The following is a 20,000-nucleotide window of genomic DNA, read 5'->3' as shown; positions in this document are numbered from 1 at the left end:
ACAATAGATAAAAAGAGATGCGACTTCCCCCTACATATTTTATACTTTCTCCTACAAAAAAACTTGTAATGCCTACTCCATTTGTAATTCCATCGATTACTCGCCTATCAAAAAAATGAGTTAGTTCGGACAATCCTCTTATACCTTTTGTTAAGGATATTGAATAAAACGTATCTATGTAACCACGATTATATGACCAATCGTATATCAAATATATTATTTTATCCAAGAAAATTCTTTTAGGACCCCTTTTTGCAAACGAATTTAGTAAGTTCAAATTTTGTAAAGATGAATAAAAAGGCTTATATAAAAGGAATGCTGTAAATATTCCAAAACAAGCTATACTCACTGAAAAAGTTGCATTTGTTAAAAATTGATACCAATCCTCAAAATCATTTGAATTTTGATGTAAAAGATTTATAGATGGAGTTAATAATTTGGATAATATATCCAAATGTATTCCTTCTTGATTAAAAGGAATTGCTATGGCTCCAACAAAAAAAGTAAATAGAACCAGTATAAGCATAGGAAATAACATAGTATTATCCGATTCATGAGGATAAGAAAAAGCCTTCTTGTAGCCAAAATTCGTAATAGTAATAAGAGCCCCTTTTTTTACATTACCACCAATTCTATATGGCTTCTCATTATTATTCATTGTTAATAAATTATTCATTGTTAATAAAGGGGATAAAGGAAAATTTCTGTTAATCATTGTTTGCTCTTCTTTTTTACCCCATAGTTTTATTGAATAGAAGGAGCTACCTTTTTTGCCACTATAATTTTGAAAATTAATGTTTAAATGTCCTTCAAAAGTAAGTAAATAGATCCGAAACATATAAAATGCTGTTAATCCGGCCGTGGACCAAGCTATTATTGCAAAAATCGGTGAATACAACCAACTGTCACTAAGAATTTCATCTTTGGACCAAAAACAAGCAAGGGGTGGAATACCACAAAGAGAAAGTGTACCCACTAAAAAAGCAATTTGTGTAATTGGCACATGCTTTCTTAAACCGCCCATAAAAACCATATTCTGGCTTTTATCTGGAGAATATCCAACAATAGCTTCCATGGAATGAATAATGGATCCGGATCCTAAAAACAACAATGCCTTCGAATAAGCATGAGTAATCAAATGAAATAAAGCGGCTCGATAAGACCCCATACCTAGAGCTACCATCATATAACCCAGTTGGGACATTGTAGAATAGGCTAAACCCCTCTTAATATCTTTTTGAGCAAGAGCTAAAGTAGCCCCTAATAATACTGTTATTATACCTATCAAAGATATTAGATTCATTATGTAAGGTATAACTATGAAAAGAGGAAGAAGGCGGGCTACAAGAAAAATTCCCGCTGCTACCATAGTGGCAGCATGTATAAGAGCCGAAATAGGAGTAGGCCCCTCCATGGCATCAGGTAACCATACATGAAGGGGAAACTGCGCAGATTTAGCAACTGCGCCGGCAAATAATAAAGAGGCACATAAAGTAACAAATAAAAAATGAACCTCATTATTATAAATCACGTTATTAAATATTTCGAACAAATCTTGAAATTCGAAACTTCCCGTTATCCAATAAAAACCTAAGATTCCTAATAATAAACCAAAATCGCCTATCCGATTAGTTACAAACGCTTTTTGACAAGCGTTTGCCGCAACAGGTCGTGTGAACCAAAACCCTATTAATAGATAAGAACACATTCCAACCAATTCCCAAAAAATATAAATTTGTATCAAATTAGAACTAGTAACTAATCCCAACATTGAAGTATTGAATAAACTCATATAAGCAAAAAATCTCAAATATCCTTGATCATGAGACATATAATTGTCACTATAAATAAGAACAAAAATTCCAACAGTAGTGATTAATATTGACATAATAGAGGTAAGTGAATCAATAAAGTAGCCAAACTCGAAAGAAAAATCATTATTGATGGTCCAAGACCATCCATATTGATAGATAGAACTTCTATTTATTTGCTGAATAGACAGATCGACCGAAAAAATCATAACTATACTTAACAATAAAATATTGGGAAAAGCCCACATACGACGAAGATTTTTTGTTGCCGTCGGAAAAAGTAGGAGTCCCATTCCTATTAAAATAGGAATTGGAAGTGGCACAAAAGGTATGATCCATGAATATTGATATGTATGCTCCATAAAAACTTTTTTCTTATTCTTTCTTAATTAATCGTTTCTGATTCACCGGCTCTTATCTCTTTTGATGGAAAGGGAGCAATAATACAATCAAGATATTACAAAGTTAACTGGAATTTTCTATTATTAATCTTTTAATCTTTCTCAAATATTTCAAAAATATTCAAATTTCGAAGTTAGAAGTAATCAAATGATATCACCGAGTTACTAATGGAAAAAAAAAATATTCTTTTTTTTTTTCAAAATTATGTATCCTTTAACAGATTAATTACGAGTCTCATTCGAATTTGATTGAAAATGAAAATTGGGCATACTCTCTCTTCGAGCTTGACCAATTACCAATTAATAGAAAAAAATTCAAGTTTGTTTTTTATTAGGTAAATAAAATGGTTTTTTTACATTTTTTTGTTTTGATGTATTTTTCGTGTATAAATGGAGATGTATAAATTATAAATGTAGGACGACAAAAAAAATAGGCAGAGATAGAGAAGGAAAGACTCTTTTTTACGTTTTTTTGATTTCATCAATTCAATTTATATATCATAATAGATCCTAATCTATCCTATAGATTTGAATGGAGATATAAAAAAGAAAGGTACCAATAAATTAAATACAAATTCTTCTTTTTTTCTGGATAGTGTATGGAATATAAATAAAAAAAGGTTATATCATATTTTTTTTTTTTTTTTTTTCTAGAATAGAAGCATTTTATGTTATTTTCCCATCTCTATTTAGTTCTTATGAAATTTATATAGTAGTATATAGATAATTATAATCTAGAAAATCTATTAATCTAGAAAATCTATAGGAATAGATAAATAATGACATAAAGACACCGATCATTTTGTTTTAAAAATAGATGTCTTTGACATCCAACTATAGCACTAAATAACCTTTTTTTTGAATGGCAGTTCCAAAAAAACGTACTTCTACATCAAAAAAGCGTATTCGAAAAAATGTTTGGAAAAAGAAAGGATATTGGGCGGCGTTGAAAGCTTTTTCATTATCGAGATCTATTTTTACGGGTAATTCAAAAAGTTTTTTTGTACGACAAATAATTTTTTTTTAATCTGAATTGGTTTAACTCGAATAAGATACAAAGGTTTTCTTTTTTGAATATCTTTTTTTTTTTCATTTCCGGGATGGGGATTCTCATTTTCCCCATCGCCCCATTTGGTATCTTAGTGTTATAATAATTTGTTATTTTTATAATATTCAATTTCAATTTATAATAATAAATAATTAAATAATTAAATAATAAAAATTTGTATATTTATACTATAGCTATATCGGAGCACATATATATAAGAGCTTTAACTGGGTTGTTGAAACTAATCCATTAAGTTTCAATTTTGTAACTTTATGAATCATTATTTCTCTGAATTACTATATATCCTTCCCTTGCTTTCAACCCAATTGAGAAAACTCCCTTTATAATTTAGTGGATATACAAATAATGTATCAATTTAAAATGATCTAAAAAAATTCTATGTTTGTATAAGAAGATGAATCAAGACATATTTTTAGAATTCGAAATTCGAAATACTTTTTTGAAGTATGGTACAATTATGACAGGAATCGAAACGCTTTTTATATAACGTAACGTGTACAACCCAATATCTAGTTGGTTTGATAAATCCTTAAAACGCAAAATCCTAACGATTAATACAAAGCTATGCAAATTACATAAATCTTTTGAAATCATTGGATGTGGTGCTGAAATTGTGATCTCTAAAAATAATATTTTTTCATTCATTTATTCATTCAATTGATAAGCATTTTTTTTTTTATAGATTCATAAAAATCATATAAAAGAATGAGAGATGAATCATTAAAAAATTAAAATGATAAAGAACATTTTTTTGTTGAATTCTATCTATGAATTGAAGTTACAACTAGTTAGTTTAGTTACAATAGAGGAGTTCTCTTTTAGGAAAACACAAACTATAAAATCTCTGTTGAAATAATTAAATATTAAATTAAATATTAAATAAAAAAAAGGATAATTAAATAAAACGATAAATAATAAAGATTCTTTTTGAACCTTCAAATTGCTATTTAAACGAGTTTTTATTCATCAATTTAAATTAAATGCTTCTTTTACATTTTACATTGAATTGACCCCTTCACCTTCAATCTCGACGATTGAATAAAAAATGGCTTATTATGATTTCGAGCAAGCCGCTATGGTGAAATCGGTAGACACGCTGCTCTTAGGAAGCAGTGCTAGAGCATCTCGGTTCGAGTCCGAGTAGCGGCATAGTATCTTCTAAAAGAGATAGAATAAGTCCTATAATGAATTTAATTCCTGATTTCCATTCCATAAAATCTAGAAACCCTCGCTTTTTTCAGAATTCTTATGATTTTTTCAACTTTAGAGCATATATTAACTCATATATCCTTTTCGGTCGTTTCAATTGTAATTACAATTCATTTTTTAACCTTATTCTTATTAGTCGATGAAGTCGTAGGACTATATGATTCATCAGAAAAGGGCATGATAGTTACCTTTTTCTGTATAACAGGATTATTAGTCACTCGTTGGATTTATTCAGGACATTTCCCATTAAGTGATTTATATGAATCATTAATCTTTCTTTCATGGGGTTTCTCCCTTATTCATATGGTTTACTATTTTAAAAAGCGTAAAAATGATTTAAGCGCAATAACCGCACCAAGTGTTATTTTTACCCAAGGCTTTGCCACTTCGGGTCTTTTAACCAAAATGCATCAATCCGCAATATTAGCGCCTGCTCTCCAATCCCAGTGGTTAATGATGCACGTAAGTATGATGGTATTAGGCTATGCAGCTCTTTTATGTGGATCATTATTATCAGTAGCTCTTCTAGTCATTACATTTCGAAAAGCCATAAAAATTATTGGTAAAAACAATAATTTATTAAATCAGTCATTTTCGTTTGGCGAAATCCAATACATGAATGAAAGAAGCAATGTTTTATTAAACACTTATTTTCTTTCTTCTAAAAATTTTTACAGGTATCAATTGACTCAACAATTGGATCGTTGGAGTTATCGTATTATTAGTCTCGGGTTTATCTTTTTAACCATAGGAATTCTTTCGGGAGCCGTATGGGCTAATGAGGCGTGGGGATCATATTGGAATTGGGACCCAAAGGAAACTTGGGCATTTATTACTTGGACCGTATTCGCGATTTATTTACATACCCGAACAAATAAAAATTTGGAAGGTGTAAATTCCGCACTTGTGGCTTCTATGGGATTTCTTATAATTTGGATATGCTATTTTGGGGTCAATCTATTAGGAATAGGTTTACATAGTTATGGTTCATTTACATTAACATCTAATTGAATTGAATAAAAAGGCTAAGCCTAACAAATACTAAGATAGGACAGCGTATATATAAGAAAACTTATTGTAAGCTGTCAAGAACCTTTTGAATCACTCCACTACTTGATTCAAAAGGTTCTAACAAAAGCCAAAGATGTCTGATTAAAATTCAATTTAATTCTTTTACCTTTTTTTACTTAACTTAAACTTAAGAGAAGAAAAAAGACTTCTTTCTTTTTTTTTTCACTGTACAACGAACAATTTTAAAAATCATAGGATTACTTTTTGATTTTTTGTTTTATTCATCAAAACTATCTATAAAAATAATTATATAGAATAGTTTCGACCTTCTCACCTGATAATGAGAGGACAAAATCCGGATAAATACCAATACCTATTACTGGTAGAAAGATAGAGATCGAAACAAATAACTCTCGTGGTCCAGAATCAAAAAAATAAGAACTTTGAGCATTAAATAGCTTGTATCCATAGAACATTTGACGTGACATAGATAATGAATAAATAGGAGTTAATATCATTCCAATTGACATTACGAAAGTAATTAGTATTTTTGGCATTAAAAAATATTTTTGGCTGGTAATTATTCCAAAAAAGACTATCAACTCTGCAACAAAACCACTCATGCCCGGTAATGCAAGAGAAGCCATCGATAAGATACTGAACATCGTAAATATTTTTGGAATCGGAATAGCCATTCCACCCATTTCGTCGAGATAAAAAAGACGCATTCTATCATAACTCGTTCCTGCCAAGAAAAAAAGTGCAGCACCGATAAATCCATGAGATATTATTTGTAAAATAGCTCCGTTGAGTCCCGTATCAGTTATAGAGCCAATTCCTATAATTATGAAACCCATATGAGATACGGAGGAATAGGCTATTCTTTTTTTTAAATTCCGTTGACCAAGAGATGTTGAAGCTGCATAAATTATTTGCATTGTACCCACTATTATCAACCAGGGAGAAAATATGGAATGAGCGTGGGGTAATAATTCCATATTGATGCGAACTAATCCATACGCTCCCATTTTTAATAAAATTCCGGCTAGAAGCATACAAGTACTGTAATGTGCCTCCCCATGGGTGTCTGGTAACCACGTATGTAAGGGTATAATCGGCGATTTGACAGCAAAAGCAATAAGAAATCCAATATAGAATATGATTTCCAGTGCGACAGGATACGATTGATTAGCTAATGTTTCAAAATTTAATGTTGGTTCATTAGAACCGTATAAACCGATACCCAAAACTCCTATTAATAAAAAAATGGAACCCCCCGCAGTGTACAAAATAAATTTTGTAGCCGAGTACAGACGTTTCTTTCCCCCCCACATGGATAGAAGTAGATAAACGGGAATTAATTCGAACTCCCACATGATGAAAAAAAGTAAAAGGTCTCGAGAAGAAAATGATCCTATTTGACCACTGTACATTGCTAGCATCAAGAAATGGAATAATCGCGAATCTCGAGTAACTGGCCAAGCCGCCAAAGTAGCTAAAGTAGTGATAAATCCTGTCAGTAAAATGGGCCCTATAGAAAGTCCATCTATTCCCAATCTCCAGTAAAAATCAAAAAAATTTATCCATTTATAATCTTCCTCCAGCTGGATTAATGGATCGTCCAATCGGAAATGATAACAAAATGCATAGGTTGTTAGAAGGAGTTCAAATATGCATATACACATAGTATACCACTTAATTAGCTTATTTCCTCTATGAGGAAGAAAGAAAATTAAAGAACCTGCAGATATTGGTAAAACTACAATTATTGTTAACCAAGGAAAATAATTCGTGGTAAAGACAAGATGCACTTGGACCAGAAAAACCCGTGCTCAAAAAAGATTTTTTTTGAGCACGGGTTTTTTCAGTAAAAAAAAAATAAAATGGATTCAAAATGTATTCAAGTGGGGTTTTCGGGAACGTATCAATAAGCTAGACCCATACTTCGAGTTGTTTCATGCCATAAATAAACTCGAACGCTCAAGAAATCTGTTGGACAAGCGGATTCACATCTCTTACAACCAACACAGTCTTCTGTTCTTGGAGCGGAAGCAATTTGCTTAGCTTTACATCCATCCCAAGGTATCATTTCTAACACATCGGTGGGGCAGGCTCGGACACATTGAGTACACCCTATACATGTATCATAAATTTTTACTGAATGTGACATGGGATCTATAATTTTTTGAACATCATAAAATTTCAATCTAGTAAACTTGTAAATGAATCATTATAGTTAAACACACAGATGAATCAACGATTTACCAGAAATTTTCTAATCAATTTCCTTCGGGATCAACTCATAAGAAAGGACCAAGATACTTTGATTTCTTACGTTTTCGAAAACATGATGTAGATTCCAACATATTGGACATGCTAATTCAAATTGGTGAATCTTATAATTTAATATTATTAATATTACTTATTCAACAAAGTTGATTGATTGATACGCGTTGATTTTCTGTTACGATAAATTGAGGAAACAATAGCTGATCCAATAGCTGCTTCAGCGGCTGCAATAGCTATAACAAAAATTGATAAAATATTTCCTTTTAATTGCCGACTATCAAAAAAATCAGAAAATGTTACAAAATTTATATTAACCGCATTCAGTATAAGTTCAAGACACATAAGGGCCCGAACCATATTTCGACTCGTGATCAATCCATAAATACCGATAGAAAATAAATAGGCACTCAAAACAAGTATATGTTCGAGCATCATTGACCAACTCCTTATCAATTTCGATTCATTTTAATATGAACAATAATTCAACGGATTTGATTGACTAGAATAGAATATAACAAAAAGAATATATTGGAAATATCTCGAATAAACGAATTTCTATTTTATATTTTATACACGAACAAGAATTCAAGGAAAATAGATGCGATAAGACAGAAAAAAGTTTAATTTGGATTGCTTGCTATTCCTAGTTAGAAAGATTTATTACTGACGAGCCACAGCAATTGCACCTATCAAAGCAACTAAAAGAATTAGTGAAATGAATTCAAATGGAAGAAAAAAATCTGTTGCTAAATGAATTCCAATTTGTTGACTATTACTTATCAAATCTTGTTCTATAATTTGGTTTGATCTTGTAGTCCAAATAATCCCGTACCATGATGTATCTAATATAGTAGTAATTAGCGAAACAAGAATACTTGTACAAATCAACGAAGTAAGGCCATTCCCAATGGTCCACAGATTAAAATTTTTATAATATTCTGAACCATTCATGAACATCACAGCAAATAGGATTAAAACATTTATGGCTCCCACATAAATAAGAAGCTGGGCAGCAGCTACAAAATGAGAATTTGAGAGAATATAGAATAAGGATATACAAACAAGAACCAATCCCAATGAAAAGGCAGAAAAAATTGGATTGGTAAGTAATACCACTCCCAGGCCCCCTAATATAAGACCCGATCCCAGAAAAACTAAAAGAAAATCGTGTATTGGTCCAGGCAAATCCATTATATGTAAAATAAGAGATAAATAAATCGAAATGCTTTTCATGATCTTATTGACCCGACCAGGAATTTTTTTTTTATGATACGTTCCTAATTGAATAAAATCCTAATCTATTAGGTGTGAATTGATCTAAGTACAATTATTGTTTCGTTTTTAATTCTTTTTTTTTGTTCGGTTCGAAAGGGTATTTTGTTTTTTGAAACTATATATTTCGAAATAATTACGAATATATTAATAGATTTTCAAGAAAAATGAATTCGAAATTCTTATCAACCAGTTAATTTGTAATTGAATTTTTATTTATTGACCAAACAAAGAGTAAAGGCCTCATTCTTTTAAGTCAAACCAAATATTCTTTTAACTTAAACCAAAACGGAACCTTAAAAGAATTGGAAATTTCTCTTTAATAGAATAGGAGGTTTACTTACTCAGTTTTTCTTTGAGGCGAATTCAAAATTGTTCGAATTGTATAATCGTCAATTACTGACATTGGTAAACGGCCCAAAGCAATTTGATTATAATTCAATTCGTGACGGTCGTAAGTAGAAAGTTCATATTCTTCAGTCATTGATAAACAATTTGTTGGACAATACTCAACGCAGTTACCACAAAATATACAAATTCCGAAATCAATACTGTAATTAAGCAATCGTTTTTTTCTAATATCCGTTTCAAATTTCCAATCAACAACAGGCAGATCTATAGGGCATACACGAACACATACTTCACAAGCAATGCATTTATCAAATTCAAAATGGATTCGCCCACGGAAACGCTCTGATGCGATTAATTTTTCATAAGGGTATTGAATAGTTACAGGTAAACGATTTGCGTGGGATAAGGTAATCATGAAACCTTGACCAATGTACCTTGCTGCTCGGACTGTTTGGTGGCCATAATTCATGAACCCAGTTACCATAGGGAACATATCGTGAATATCTATGAATAATTTTATGTTTGTTTCTTTCTCTTGTTTGAACCAAGTCATGAATCTCGTATTCTTTTTTTCTTTACAGTGAAAGAAGTTGGAAAGAAGTTGTTAATAATAGATTACCGAGAGAAATGGGTAAAAGAAATTTCCATCCAAGATTTAATAATTGGTCCATTCTTAACCTAGGTAAAGTCCATCTTGTTGCGATAGAAATAAACAAAAACAAATAAGTTTTAGCTAATGTAATAAAGATACCAATTGTCGTTCCAAAGATTCCATTCATTTTATTTATTTCAAATAGCTCAGGGACGAATACGTACGGAATGGAAATATTCCAACCCCCCAAGTAAAGAACTGTTACAAATAAGGAAGAAAGTAATAGATTTAGATAGGAAGCAACATAAAATAAACCAAATTTGATACCCGAATATTCGGTTTGATACCCTGCTACTAATTCTTCCTCGGCTTCTGGTAAATCAAAAGGTAATCTCTCACATTCTGCTAGAGAAGAAATTAGAAAAACGATAAACCCTATTGGCTGACGCCACAAATTCCATCCCCAAACCCCATATTTTGATTGCGCCTCAACTATATCAACTGTACTTGAGCTGTTAGATAATTATAGTCGATGATAACATCACTGTTCCCATCGCTAGTCCAAAACCGTACATGAGGTTTTCAACTCATACGGCTCCTCGTGGGTCACAAATAAATTTAAGGACCGAATCAGTATTATTTCTCTTCGTATGGTTGTAGAATAGATAGAGAAAAAATGGATTGGAAGGTCCAAAATTATACCAATGGAATTCTGTCTGCTATATTATGAAGAATAAAAAAAGTGCTTCTGAATTGATCTCGCCCGTTACTAATTTCAATTTTTATTTGTTGAGTAATAACTTAAGCCTTCAATAAAATACTTCTTGTAGAAATATCAATAGATATTTCAACCCATTGTTTTCGATTACGAAAAAAATTAAATATTACATTAGCTCATAAATCATGACACAGATTATATCTCTCTATATATATGAAAGAAAGAATAAAAAAAAAAAAAATATTTATTTTTTATTCTTTCTTTTTCGTTCCTATTCTTCTTTCTGATCTGAGAAAATTACGAATGGGGGCTTAAACTAAAAAATAGTAAAGGATTATTTCGTTCCTGATAGTCATTACTTTAATCGGTGGATAGGAGCATACTCTGGACCGGAATCGTGGGTAGTACTGCCTACTCATTTCTACTAATTTAAAGCCCCAATTAGTATTCTTTTTATGTTATCCAGAAATATCCTTTTTATATAATTTACATAATCTCCATTACTAATCCTTTGTGTATTTTGGTGTTCCTAACCATCCACTCATTTTTTTGTTCAATCCCCCGTTTGGTTTGGCAATACATGTATGGGAATCTATACAAAGGATAGCCAAAACTCTATACGGTTGATCTTTTGAGCCCGCTTCAAGCTAGATTGACTAATCAACCCGTCTTGGGGTAAAGACTTCTTCCACTTATGTTTTCTTCCACTTAACTCTTGTACATAGGAAATGAGATTAAATTTTTTTTTGTTTAATTTACTGCGAATTTATAAGCTGCTTTCTTTCACTCATATATAACTATCTAATTTAGTTTATCAACCTGAAGGATAATAAAATAACGAAGATATCTATTCAATCCATTCAGCTTATTTTATAGAACGAAAGGAATAGGGAAAAGAAAAGTTTATATTTCAACGAATCGCACGTAGAGATATTGATAAAACACATAGAGTTAATGGTATTTCATAACTAATCGATTGAGCAGCAGCTCGCAGACCACCTAAAAAGGAATATTTATTATTTGATCCGTATCCTGACATAAGAAGTCCAACAGGAGCAATACTTGAAATGGCAATCCATAAAAAAATACCGATATTGAGATCGGCTAAAATAAGGCGAGAGCTAAAAGGAATTACTGAAAAACTTAGTAAAATGGATATGACTGCTATAGACGGTCCAATACGGAATAAACGAGTATTTCCTCTAGATGGAAGAATATTCTCTTTGAAAAGCAGTTTTGTTCCATCTGCTAGAGCTTGAAGAATTCCCAAAGGGCCGGCGTATTCAGGCCCAATACGTTGTTGTATTCCTGCAGATATTTCTCTTTCTAACCATACAATTACTAGTACACCTATTGTGATTCCCAATACAAGAGTCAAAATAGGGACAAACATCCATATGATCCCATAGACCTCTTTTAAGGATTCCAATCTGTAAAAGGAATTGATATCTTCTACTTCTGTTGTATAAATTATCATTTCAACGATCAACTTCTCCCATAATGATATCTATGCTACCTAGTATCGTCATAATATCAGCCAATTTCATTCTTTTAACTAACTGAGGAAGAATTTGCAAATTGATAAAACCCGGCGGGCGAATTTTCCATCTCCAAGGAAAACCACTTTGATCTCCTATCAGAAAAATTCCTAATTCTCCCTTTGGGGCTTCCATTCTCGCATAAAGTTCTTGTCTCGGTAATTCAAATGTAGGAGAAGGTTTTTTACTAATGAATCGATATTCAAAATCATTCCATTCTGGATCCCTTTCTCGATCAAAACATCGGATTTCTAAATTCTCATAGGGACCCCCCGGAATTCCTTCCAGGGCCTGTTGAATTATTTTTATGGATTCCGTCATTTCACTGATTCGGACTAAATAACGAGCTAATGAATCTCCTTCTTTTTGCCACTGGATTTCCCAATCAAATTCGTCGTAACACTCATAATGATCAACTTTACGAAGATCCCATTTGATTCCAGAGGCTCGTAGCATTGGGCCGGATAGACCCCAATTTATTGCTTCTTCTCCACCAATAACCCCTACCCCTTCAACTCGTTCTAAAAAAATAGGATTTCGCGTAATAAGTTTTTGATATTCAACAATTCCTGTTAAAAAATAATCACAGAAATCCAAACATTTATCTATCCAGCCATAGGGTAGATCGGCCGCTACTCCTCCGATACGAAAATAATTATGCATCATTCTCATACCGGTGGCAGCTTCGAATAGATCATATACTAATTCTCTTTCTCTGAAAATATAGAAAAAGGGGGTCTGTGCACCAATATCGGCCATAAAAGGTCCAAGCCATAATAGATGAGAAGCTATACGACTCAACTCCAACATAATTACTCTGATATAGCTGGCTCTTTTAGGGACTTGAATATTGCCCAATTGTTCTGGTCCATTTACGGTTATTGCTTCCGTGAACATAGTGGCTAAATAATCCCAACGTGTTACATAAGGCAAATATTGTATAATTGTTCGGTTTTCCGCAATTTTTTCCATTCCTCTGTGTAAATAACCTAATATTGGTTCACAGTCAACAACATCTTCACCATCTAGAGTAACGATGAGACGAAGAACACCGTGCATTGATGGGTGGTGAGGTCCCATATTGACTATCATAAGGTCTTTTTCTGTAGCTGATAGATTCATAAGTTTTTCCTCGATTCATTCTTACATGAATTGTTGAAAACGAAAAGAAGTACATCAAAATGAAAAATATAATAAATCGACTAATTCAATCAAATTAACGATTTTTTGATTCCCGAATATCCAACTCACTAATTAATTCTTTATAACGTATGTTATTTTTCTTTGATAAATAAGACAGAAGCCGTTGACGTTTTCCTAGAATTTTACGTAGACCTCTCTGAGATAAATAGTCTTTTTTGTGCAATTCCAAATGTGAAGTAAGTCTTCGTATCTTATTGGTGAAACTGACTATTTGAAATTCAACGGACCCCTTGTTTTCTTCTTTTTTTTCTTGAAAAATAACTGAGATGAATGAATTTTTTACCATAAAACAAAAATTTCTCTCCCCCTTTTTTTGAATGTGAATTTTACTGATCAGTAATAATAATAATACCATTCATTTTAATATGCACAATGATTTTAAGTTCGTTATGAACTTTATAATTTTTTCAAATAAAATTAATCAATCCGGTTTTCAATCATAATATATGGAAAAATGTACCATTGACGAATTTTCAAACGCGGATACATATGTATCCTTACCATACTGAAACGACTGCCATTATTACTATTAAACCAATAGCGATTCATACAAGCTAAATCTTCTAATCGATAATTGGGCCAAAGAAAGAACTTTAATTTAATTAGTTTCTTTTTATCACTATCAAGATGTTTGTTTTTATTCAAAACTTGACCACAGTTTTTTACATTATTTAAAAATACTGGATTTCTATGCATACCATTTTTATCCCTTGAATTGAAAGAAATTCGAATTCGCAATTCTCTCCGGTGGTTAGGGGATAAAATATTTTCAGGAATAAACAAATCATAATGATTTTTGTCTTTATTTTCAGTCATTTTTTGATGTCTTGCAATGGATTCATCAAAATTATTTTTTTCAATATAGTTTTTTTTTTTGCGTCTTTTTTTTTTTTTGCGTCTTTGATTAATTTCATGTTTATTTTTATGAACCAATGAAATACTTATAGTTTGATATAGAATAAATTGTCCATCAATTTCTACATACCGGCGAATTGGTTCGATAATCAATACTCCTTTTTTGAGTAGGTATTGATAAGTTAAAAGTAACTTATCCGCCGAATCCATCAAAATATCCAGATTCGTTCCTCCTCTTCTAACAGAGTATAGAAAAGTTTCATTCATATTTATCAGGCCAAGAATGAAAGAATATGCTTTGATATTTTTGATTATTTTTTCATCGAAAGAATCAGCATCCCATCCGAATTGAAAATACAAATACTTTTGTAGGAATAAACGAGCTTCTCTCTTGCTCTCGTCTTCCTTTCTATGTTTTTTTGATTTACCAGAATCTTCTTCAACATCTTTTTCTTGATTGTCTGATTTACCTTTTTCTTGATCTGATTTACCTTTTTCTTGATTGGATGATTTACCTTTTTCTTGATTGGATGATTTACCTTTTTCTTGATTGTATGATTTACCTTTTTCTTGATTGGATGATTTACCATAATCTTCTTCAACATCTTTTTCTTGATTGTATGATTTACCTTTTTCTTGATTGGATGATTTACCATAATCTTCTTCAACATCTTTTTCTTGATTGTATGATTTACCTTTTTCTTCATTGTATGATTTACCATAATCTTCTTCAACATCTTTTTCTTGATTGTATGATTTACCTTTTTCTTCATTGTATGATTTACCATAATCTTCTTCAACATCTTTTTCTTGATTGTATGATTTACCTTTTTCTTGATTGGATGATTTACCTTTTTCTTGATTGGATGATTTACCATAATCTTCTTCAACATCTTTTTCTTGATTGTATGATTTACCTTTTTCTTGATTGGATGATTTACCTTTTTCTTGATTGGATGATTTACCATAATCTTCTTCAACATCTTTTTCTTGATTTGAGAGAACGGATCTAAATTTTCTTTTTTTTTTTGCATCTGATACAAGATCCTCTTTTTTTCCATTAAAATTAAAATTGAAAAGAAGTAGTTTTATTGGTATGATCCATGGTTCAACCTTATATGCATTATATAGTAGCACAAATTCTGGGAAGAACCAAAGTTCCAGATTCGATATTTGATAATTATTAAAATTATTAATCACAGTCTTAATATTTTTCTTACTCTTGGTACTGGTTTTCTTACTCTTGGTACTGGTCTTCTTACTCTTGGTACTGGTATCGACCCAGGACTCAATATCGGTCTTATTTCTAAGACAAAAATTAAGAATTCTCCAATTAAAAAATTTTCTATGCGAAAATTTCCCCGTTTTCCCCGTTTTCCCCGTTAGATAATTATGGATAGGAATATCCCCCAATATATCAAAAAATTTTCGTTTATCCATGTTGTAATTATAAGGAATCTCTTCCCTCTTATTTACTTGTAATGGTGATCCATAAGTATATGAGTCCCTCATATCTTGATATATAATAAATATATATGATAATAAATTATATCTATAGTGTTTTTTAAAATTATCTTTTTTATATTTTTGTTCTTGATTCCGTTTTTGTTCTTGATTCAGTTTATATTCTTGATTCAGTAATGAATTCGCTTGAAAATCATTTTTTTTTTCGTAATGTATTAATCTTTCTTTTTCATCTGAATCCCATTTTGTTAAATCTTTATTTTGAGCCATATAGTGTTGATTGACTCTATTTCGCCATTGTTCTGGTACTAATCTAAGCCATATACTCTGAACTAAATCGTATTGATAATCGTATTGATAATGACTCCTTAACCAGTTTTTCCATTCCTTTATTCCAGAGATTTTTTGTCTTAACCCATAATGATGTTTTAATTGGGAATGAGATATTCCTTGTTCTTCAAAATAATCTTTTATTTCATTTTTAAGAAAAAGAGATGTTCCGTGATATTGAAGGATAGGTTTGAATTTAATAACTTGGGTTTGTGATAATTTGTAAAATACATATGCTTGTGAGAGGGAGGATAAGTCACAAAAAGCTTTTGCATTTTGATTTCTAATATTCGAAAGTGAGTTTTTTATATTTTTTATAGTTGAAATAAAATGAATTGTATTTTTATTTGGTTTATTAATTCTTTCTTGATTTGCTTCATTATTGTAAATGAATTTATCAATCATTTTTTTTGTTGATTCAAGAAAAAGTTGTGGATTGGGTCTTGGAATATTAATGATATATTTAATGATATATAGAAAAATATCTATGTATATCTTTTGAATAAAAAGTTTTATAAATAAATAGAATTTACGGATTAATCGAATATTTCTTCTTTTTAATATTTTCCAAAATTTTTTTGATGATTCTAATTTCTTGTCTTTTATAATTTTTTCTATTTGATTTTTGATTGTGTTTGTTCTCTCAGTCAGATCTTTTATCTTTTTTTCTGTTAATGAATAATTTGTCCGCTCCATAGATTGAATTTGAAGGGATGATTCGTCAATCATCTTATTACTGATTATCGAATCTTTTTTAGTTTCGCCCAAATCTTTTTTAGTTTCGCCCAATTCTTCTCTCAACTCCAAAACTGGATTTCTTTTTGAAAGTTTTTTTATTATTCCCTTTACAAATGGAATTTTTGTTTCTCCTGAGACTTTTCGAAACAATTTTTTTCCTTTTTTAAAAATTTTCCATTTTTCACTTTTTTTTTCTAGTTCGTTAAAAATAGGCTGAAAAAACGAAGGCCGTCTTCGAGGAGGACCGCAAGGTAAGTCACTTTCCAGTCCACAAGCTGTTAAAAAGCAAAAATCATTCTTTTTAACTTTCTTTTTTTTCATTGGATCTTTATGCTTTTTTTTCATTGGATCTTTATGCTTTTTTTTCATTGGATCTTTATGAGAGGGTTTCAGTTTAGATCCGCGCCAAGGTTTCAGGCGAAAAGGATATAGGATCTTGATCTGGATACCTTCTGATAACCAATTTTTTGGAAAGTCTTTTGTGGAGAATTGAAGACCATTATAAGTGCATTTAACATGTATTTCTCGCTTCCAACCCTTGAAATCCGTGGACCACTCAGGAATTTGAAATAATAATATACGGACAATGTTTTTAGCTATTATCAATGAAGGTAATAGAATATATTTTCTAAAAATCGATTGGGCTATTAACATGATGCCCCTTGGTCCTTGACCAAAAAAGACGATATCCCAAAATTCTGCTGCGTCCAGCAGGAAGTCATCTGCCTCTGACTCTTGTCTTCTTTTTTCTTTCTCTTTTTTGTCTCCTTTTTGTATCTCTTCTATGCTTTCTCTTCTTTTTTCTTCCTCTTTGTCTCTTTCTTGTATCTTTTCTATGCTTTCTCTTATCTCTTCGTCTTCTTCTCTTATGTCCTCCTCATTTTCTGTATAATCAGAAATTTGTGATTCTTTGTTTTTCCATATCCAATTTCGAGATATTAGTTTTATCAGCCAAGAAATATCAGAATACAAAGATCTGAACACTCTGAAGAAGAGGCTGTCTACTCTGTCAAAAAAAAGTGGGGAATGCACATTTGATTGAAACAGTTCCCCATTAATTATTTTACGTCTTTGGGCACGCACGGCACCTTTTATTATGTCTCGACGAAAATTCGGTTCTGGCGAATATTCCATCAAAGATAGGTCGTTTTCTATATCGTTTGGTAGAAAAAAATCATCCTTTAACTCCTCCTTAGAAAAAACTATTGCGTACCGGAAGATTCTTGAACGAATTGCATAATCTGTTATCATGTGTTCCTCGCCTCCTCTATGGTGTTGTTCGAAAATGTCGAGTAGTTTGTATGACCATCGAGGAACTTCTTTACTTATTTCTTTTATTCCATTACTTATTTCTTTTATTCCATTAGATTTTTTTATAATTGTTTGATTGTCGGGATTAGTTATAACTATATTGCATAAAAATTTCAAAATTTTGACTCGATCCTCGGAATCGATATTTCCCTGTTCATCTTCTGTTTCTGTCAATAAAGAAAGTTCTTTTTCTGTTGATAATGATTTGAGTGTATCTATTGTCTGTTCATCTTCTGTTTCTGTCAATAAAGAAAGTTCTTTTTCTGTTGATAATGATTTGAGTGTATCTATTGTCTGTTCATCTTCTGTTTCTGTCAATAAAGAAAGTTCTTTTTCTGTTGATAATGATTTGAGTGTATCTATTGTCTGTTCATCTTCTGTTTCTGTCAATAAAGAAAGTTCTTTTTCTGTTGATAATGATTTGAGTGTATCTATTGTCTGTTCATCTTCTGTTTCTGTCAATAAAGAAAGTTCTTTTTCTGTTGATAATGATTTGAGTGTATCTATTGTCTGTTCATCTTCTGTTTCTGTCAATAAAGAAAGTTCTTTTTCTGTTGATAATGATTTGAGTGTATCTATTGTCTGTTCAAATTCGTAATAATCAGTAGCAAGAAGTATAACATGAATCTTATTTATCCAAAACGGATCCGTGTTTGTTTTTTCACTTAAAGGTGAAAACAATTTTTTGATTCTTCCGCGGTAGGGTCCCTGCAAGAAAGGATCATATATTTTAGGCAAGTATTTTATTTTAGTTTCATTATTAGTTTCATTATTAGTTTCATTATTAGTTTCATTATTTCTTTTAGTTTCATTATTTCTTTTAGTTTCATTATTTCTTTTAGTTTCATTATTAGTTTCATTATTAGTTTCATTATTAGTTTCATTATTTCTTTTAATTTCATTATTTCTTTTAGTTTCATTATTAGTTTCATTATTAGTTTCATTATTAGTTTCATTATTAGTTTCATTATTAGTTTCAGTAGTAGTTTCTTCATTATTAGTTTCATTATTAGTTTCATTATTAGTTTCATTATTAGTTTCTTCATTAGTTTCATAATTAGAAAATCGAGTCCTTTTTTCAAGTATGCCCAGATCAAAAGATTCCTTATATAAATATTCCTTATCTAAATATTCGACTCTCTTTATAAACTCCTTACTTAAATTTATTCTTTTTAGTTCATTGATAAAACTCCAATCAGTATACGATTCGTCAGAAAACAATTCTTCTGGTGTGAAAAAATCTATTTGTTTTTGTACCATTTCTCCAAAAGCTGCTAAACTAGGTGGATATGTAAAAGAGATTTTTTCTTTTCCATCACTTCGACATGTATAAAAAAAATATTGTGACATTTCATTTTTTAGAGCATTGTCAAACCGATTATTTTTTATATATCGCCAAGGTCGATTCCGTTGTTTATAATCAAAAATAAGCGTCACAAGAGGTTTTTCAAACCATAATAATTTTTTATATTCTTTTTTTTCTGATATTATTTCTAACTTCGAATTTTCCTGATTCCCATCCAGATAAGAAGTTTCATAAACTGGGCTATTTTTATAGTCGGTCTCTTTCGAAAAAGGGTAATAAGAAAGATTTTCTTTGGTGGATACCTGTTCCTCCCCCCCTTTGGAAATAGTTTCTATTTCTATGTTTGTTTCTTCCTCCCTTTCCTCCAATTCCTTCAATTCCTCCAATTCCTGCCCTTTTCTTCGGCTTTGATGAATTCCTGTCAGTTTCTTAGTCAGCATGTGTGACGGTTTTCTACCTATAGAGTAAAGACAGGTAATAAAAAAGAGAAGAGTAAAGATTCGAGGAATAGACTTTGTAAGTTCGAATATAA

At 31.0% G+C, this 20,000-nt stretch overlaps 2 protein-coding genes across 2 annotated transcripts in view; one reads left to right on the top strand and one right to left on the bottom strand.

Moving 5' to 3' along the window:
* The window catches only part of LOC149506001 (uncharacterized), a gene marked incomplete at its 5' end in the record, with an annotated part of 92,646 nt that overhangs the window by 33,051 nt on the left and 39,595 nt on the right, over positions 1–20,000 (top strand). The gene's annotated exons all lie outside the window — the stretch shown is intronic.
* LOC149506003 (NAD(P)H-quinone oxidoreductase subunit H, chloroplastic) lies at positions 9,151–13,817 on the bottom strand. The gene is made up of 2 exons (XM_089757908.1): positions 11,648–13,817; positions 9,151–10,527 (listed from the first exon to the last, which is right to left on the bottom strand). The coding sequence occupies exon 1, from the start codon at positions 13,381–13,383 to the stop codon at positions 12,202–12,204; it is 1,182 nt and encodes a 393-aa protein (XP_089614034.1). The 5' UTR covers positions 13,384–13,817; the 3' UTR covers positions 9,151–10,527; positions 11,648–12,201.

This window comes from Durio zibethinus, unplaced genomic scaffold, assembly GCF_047325235.1.
Source record: "Durio zibethinus cultivar Kanyao isolate XHJ-2024 unplaced genomic scaffold, ASM4732523v1 HiC_scaffold_2, whole genome shotgun sequence".
Classification (NCBI taxonomy): Eukaryota; Viridiplantae; Streptophyta; class Magnoliopsida; order Malvales; family Malvaceae; genus Durio; species Durio zibethinus.
Note: the sequence above shows the minus strand (reverse complement) of the source record. Positions and strands in the feature narration are given on the sequence as shown.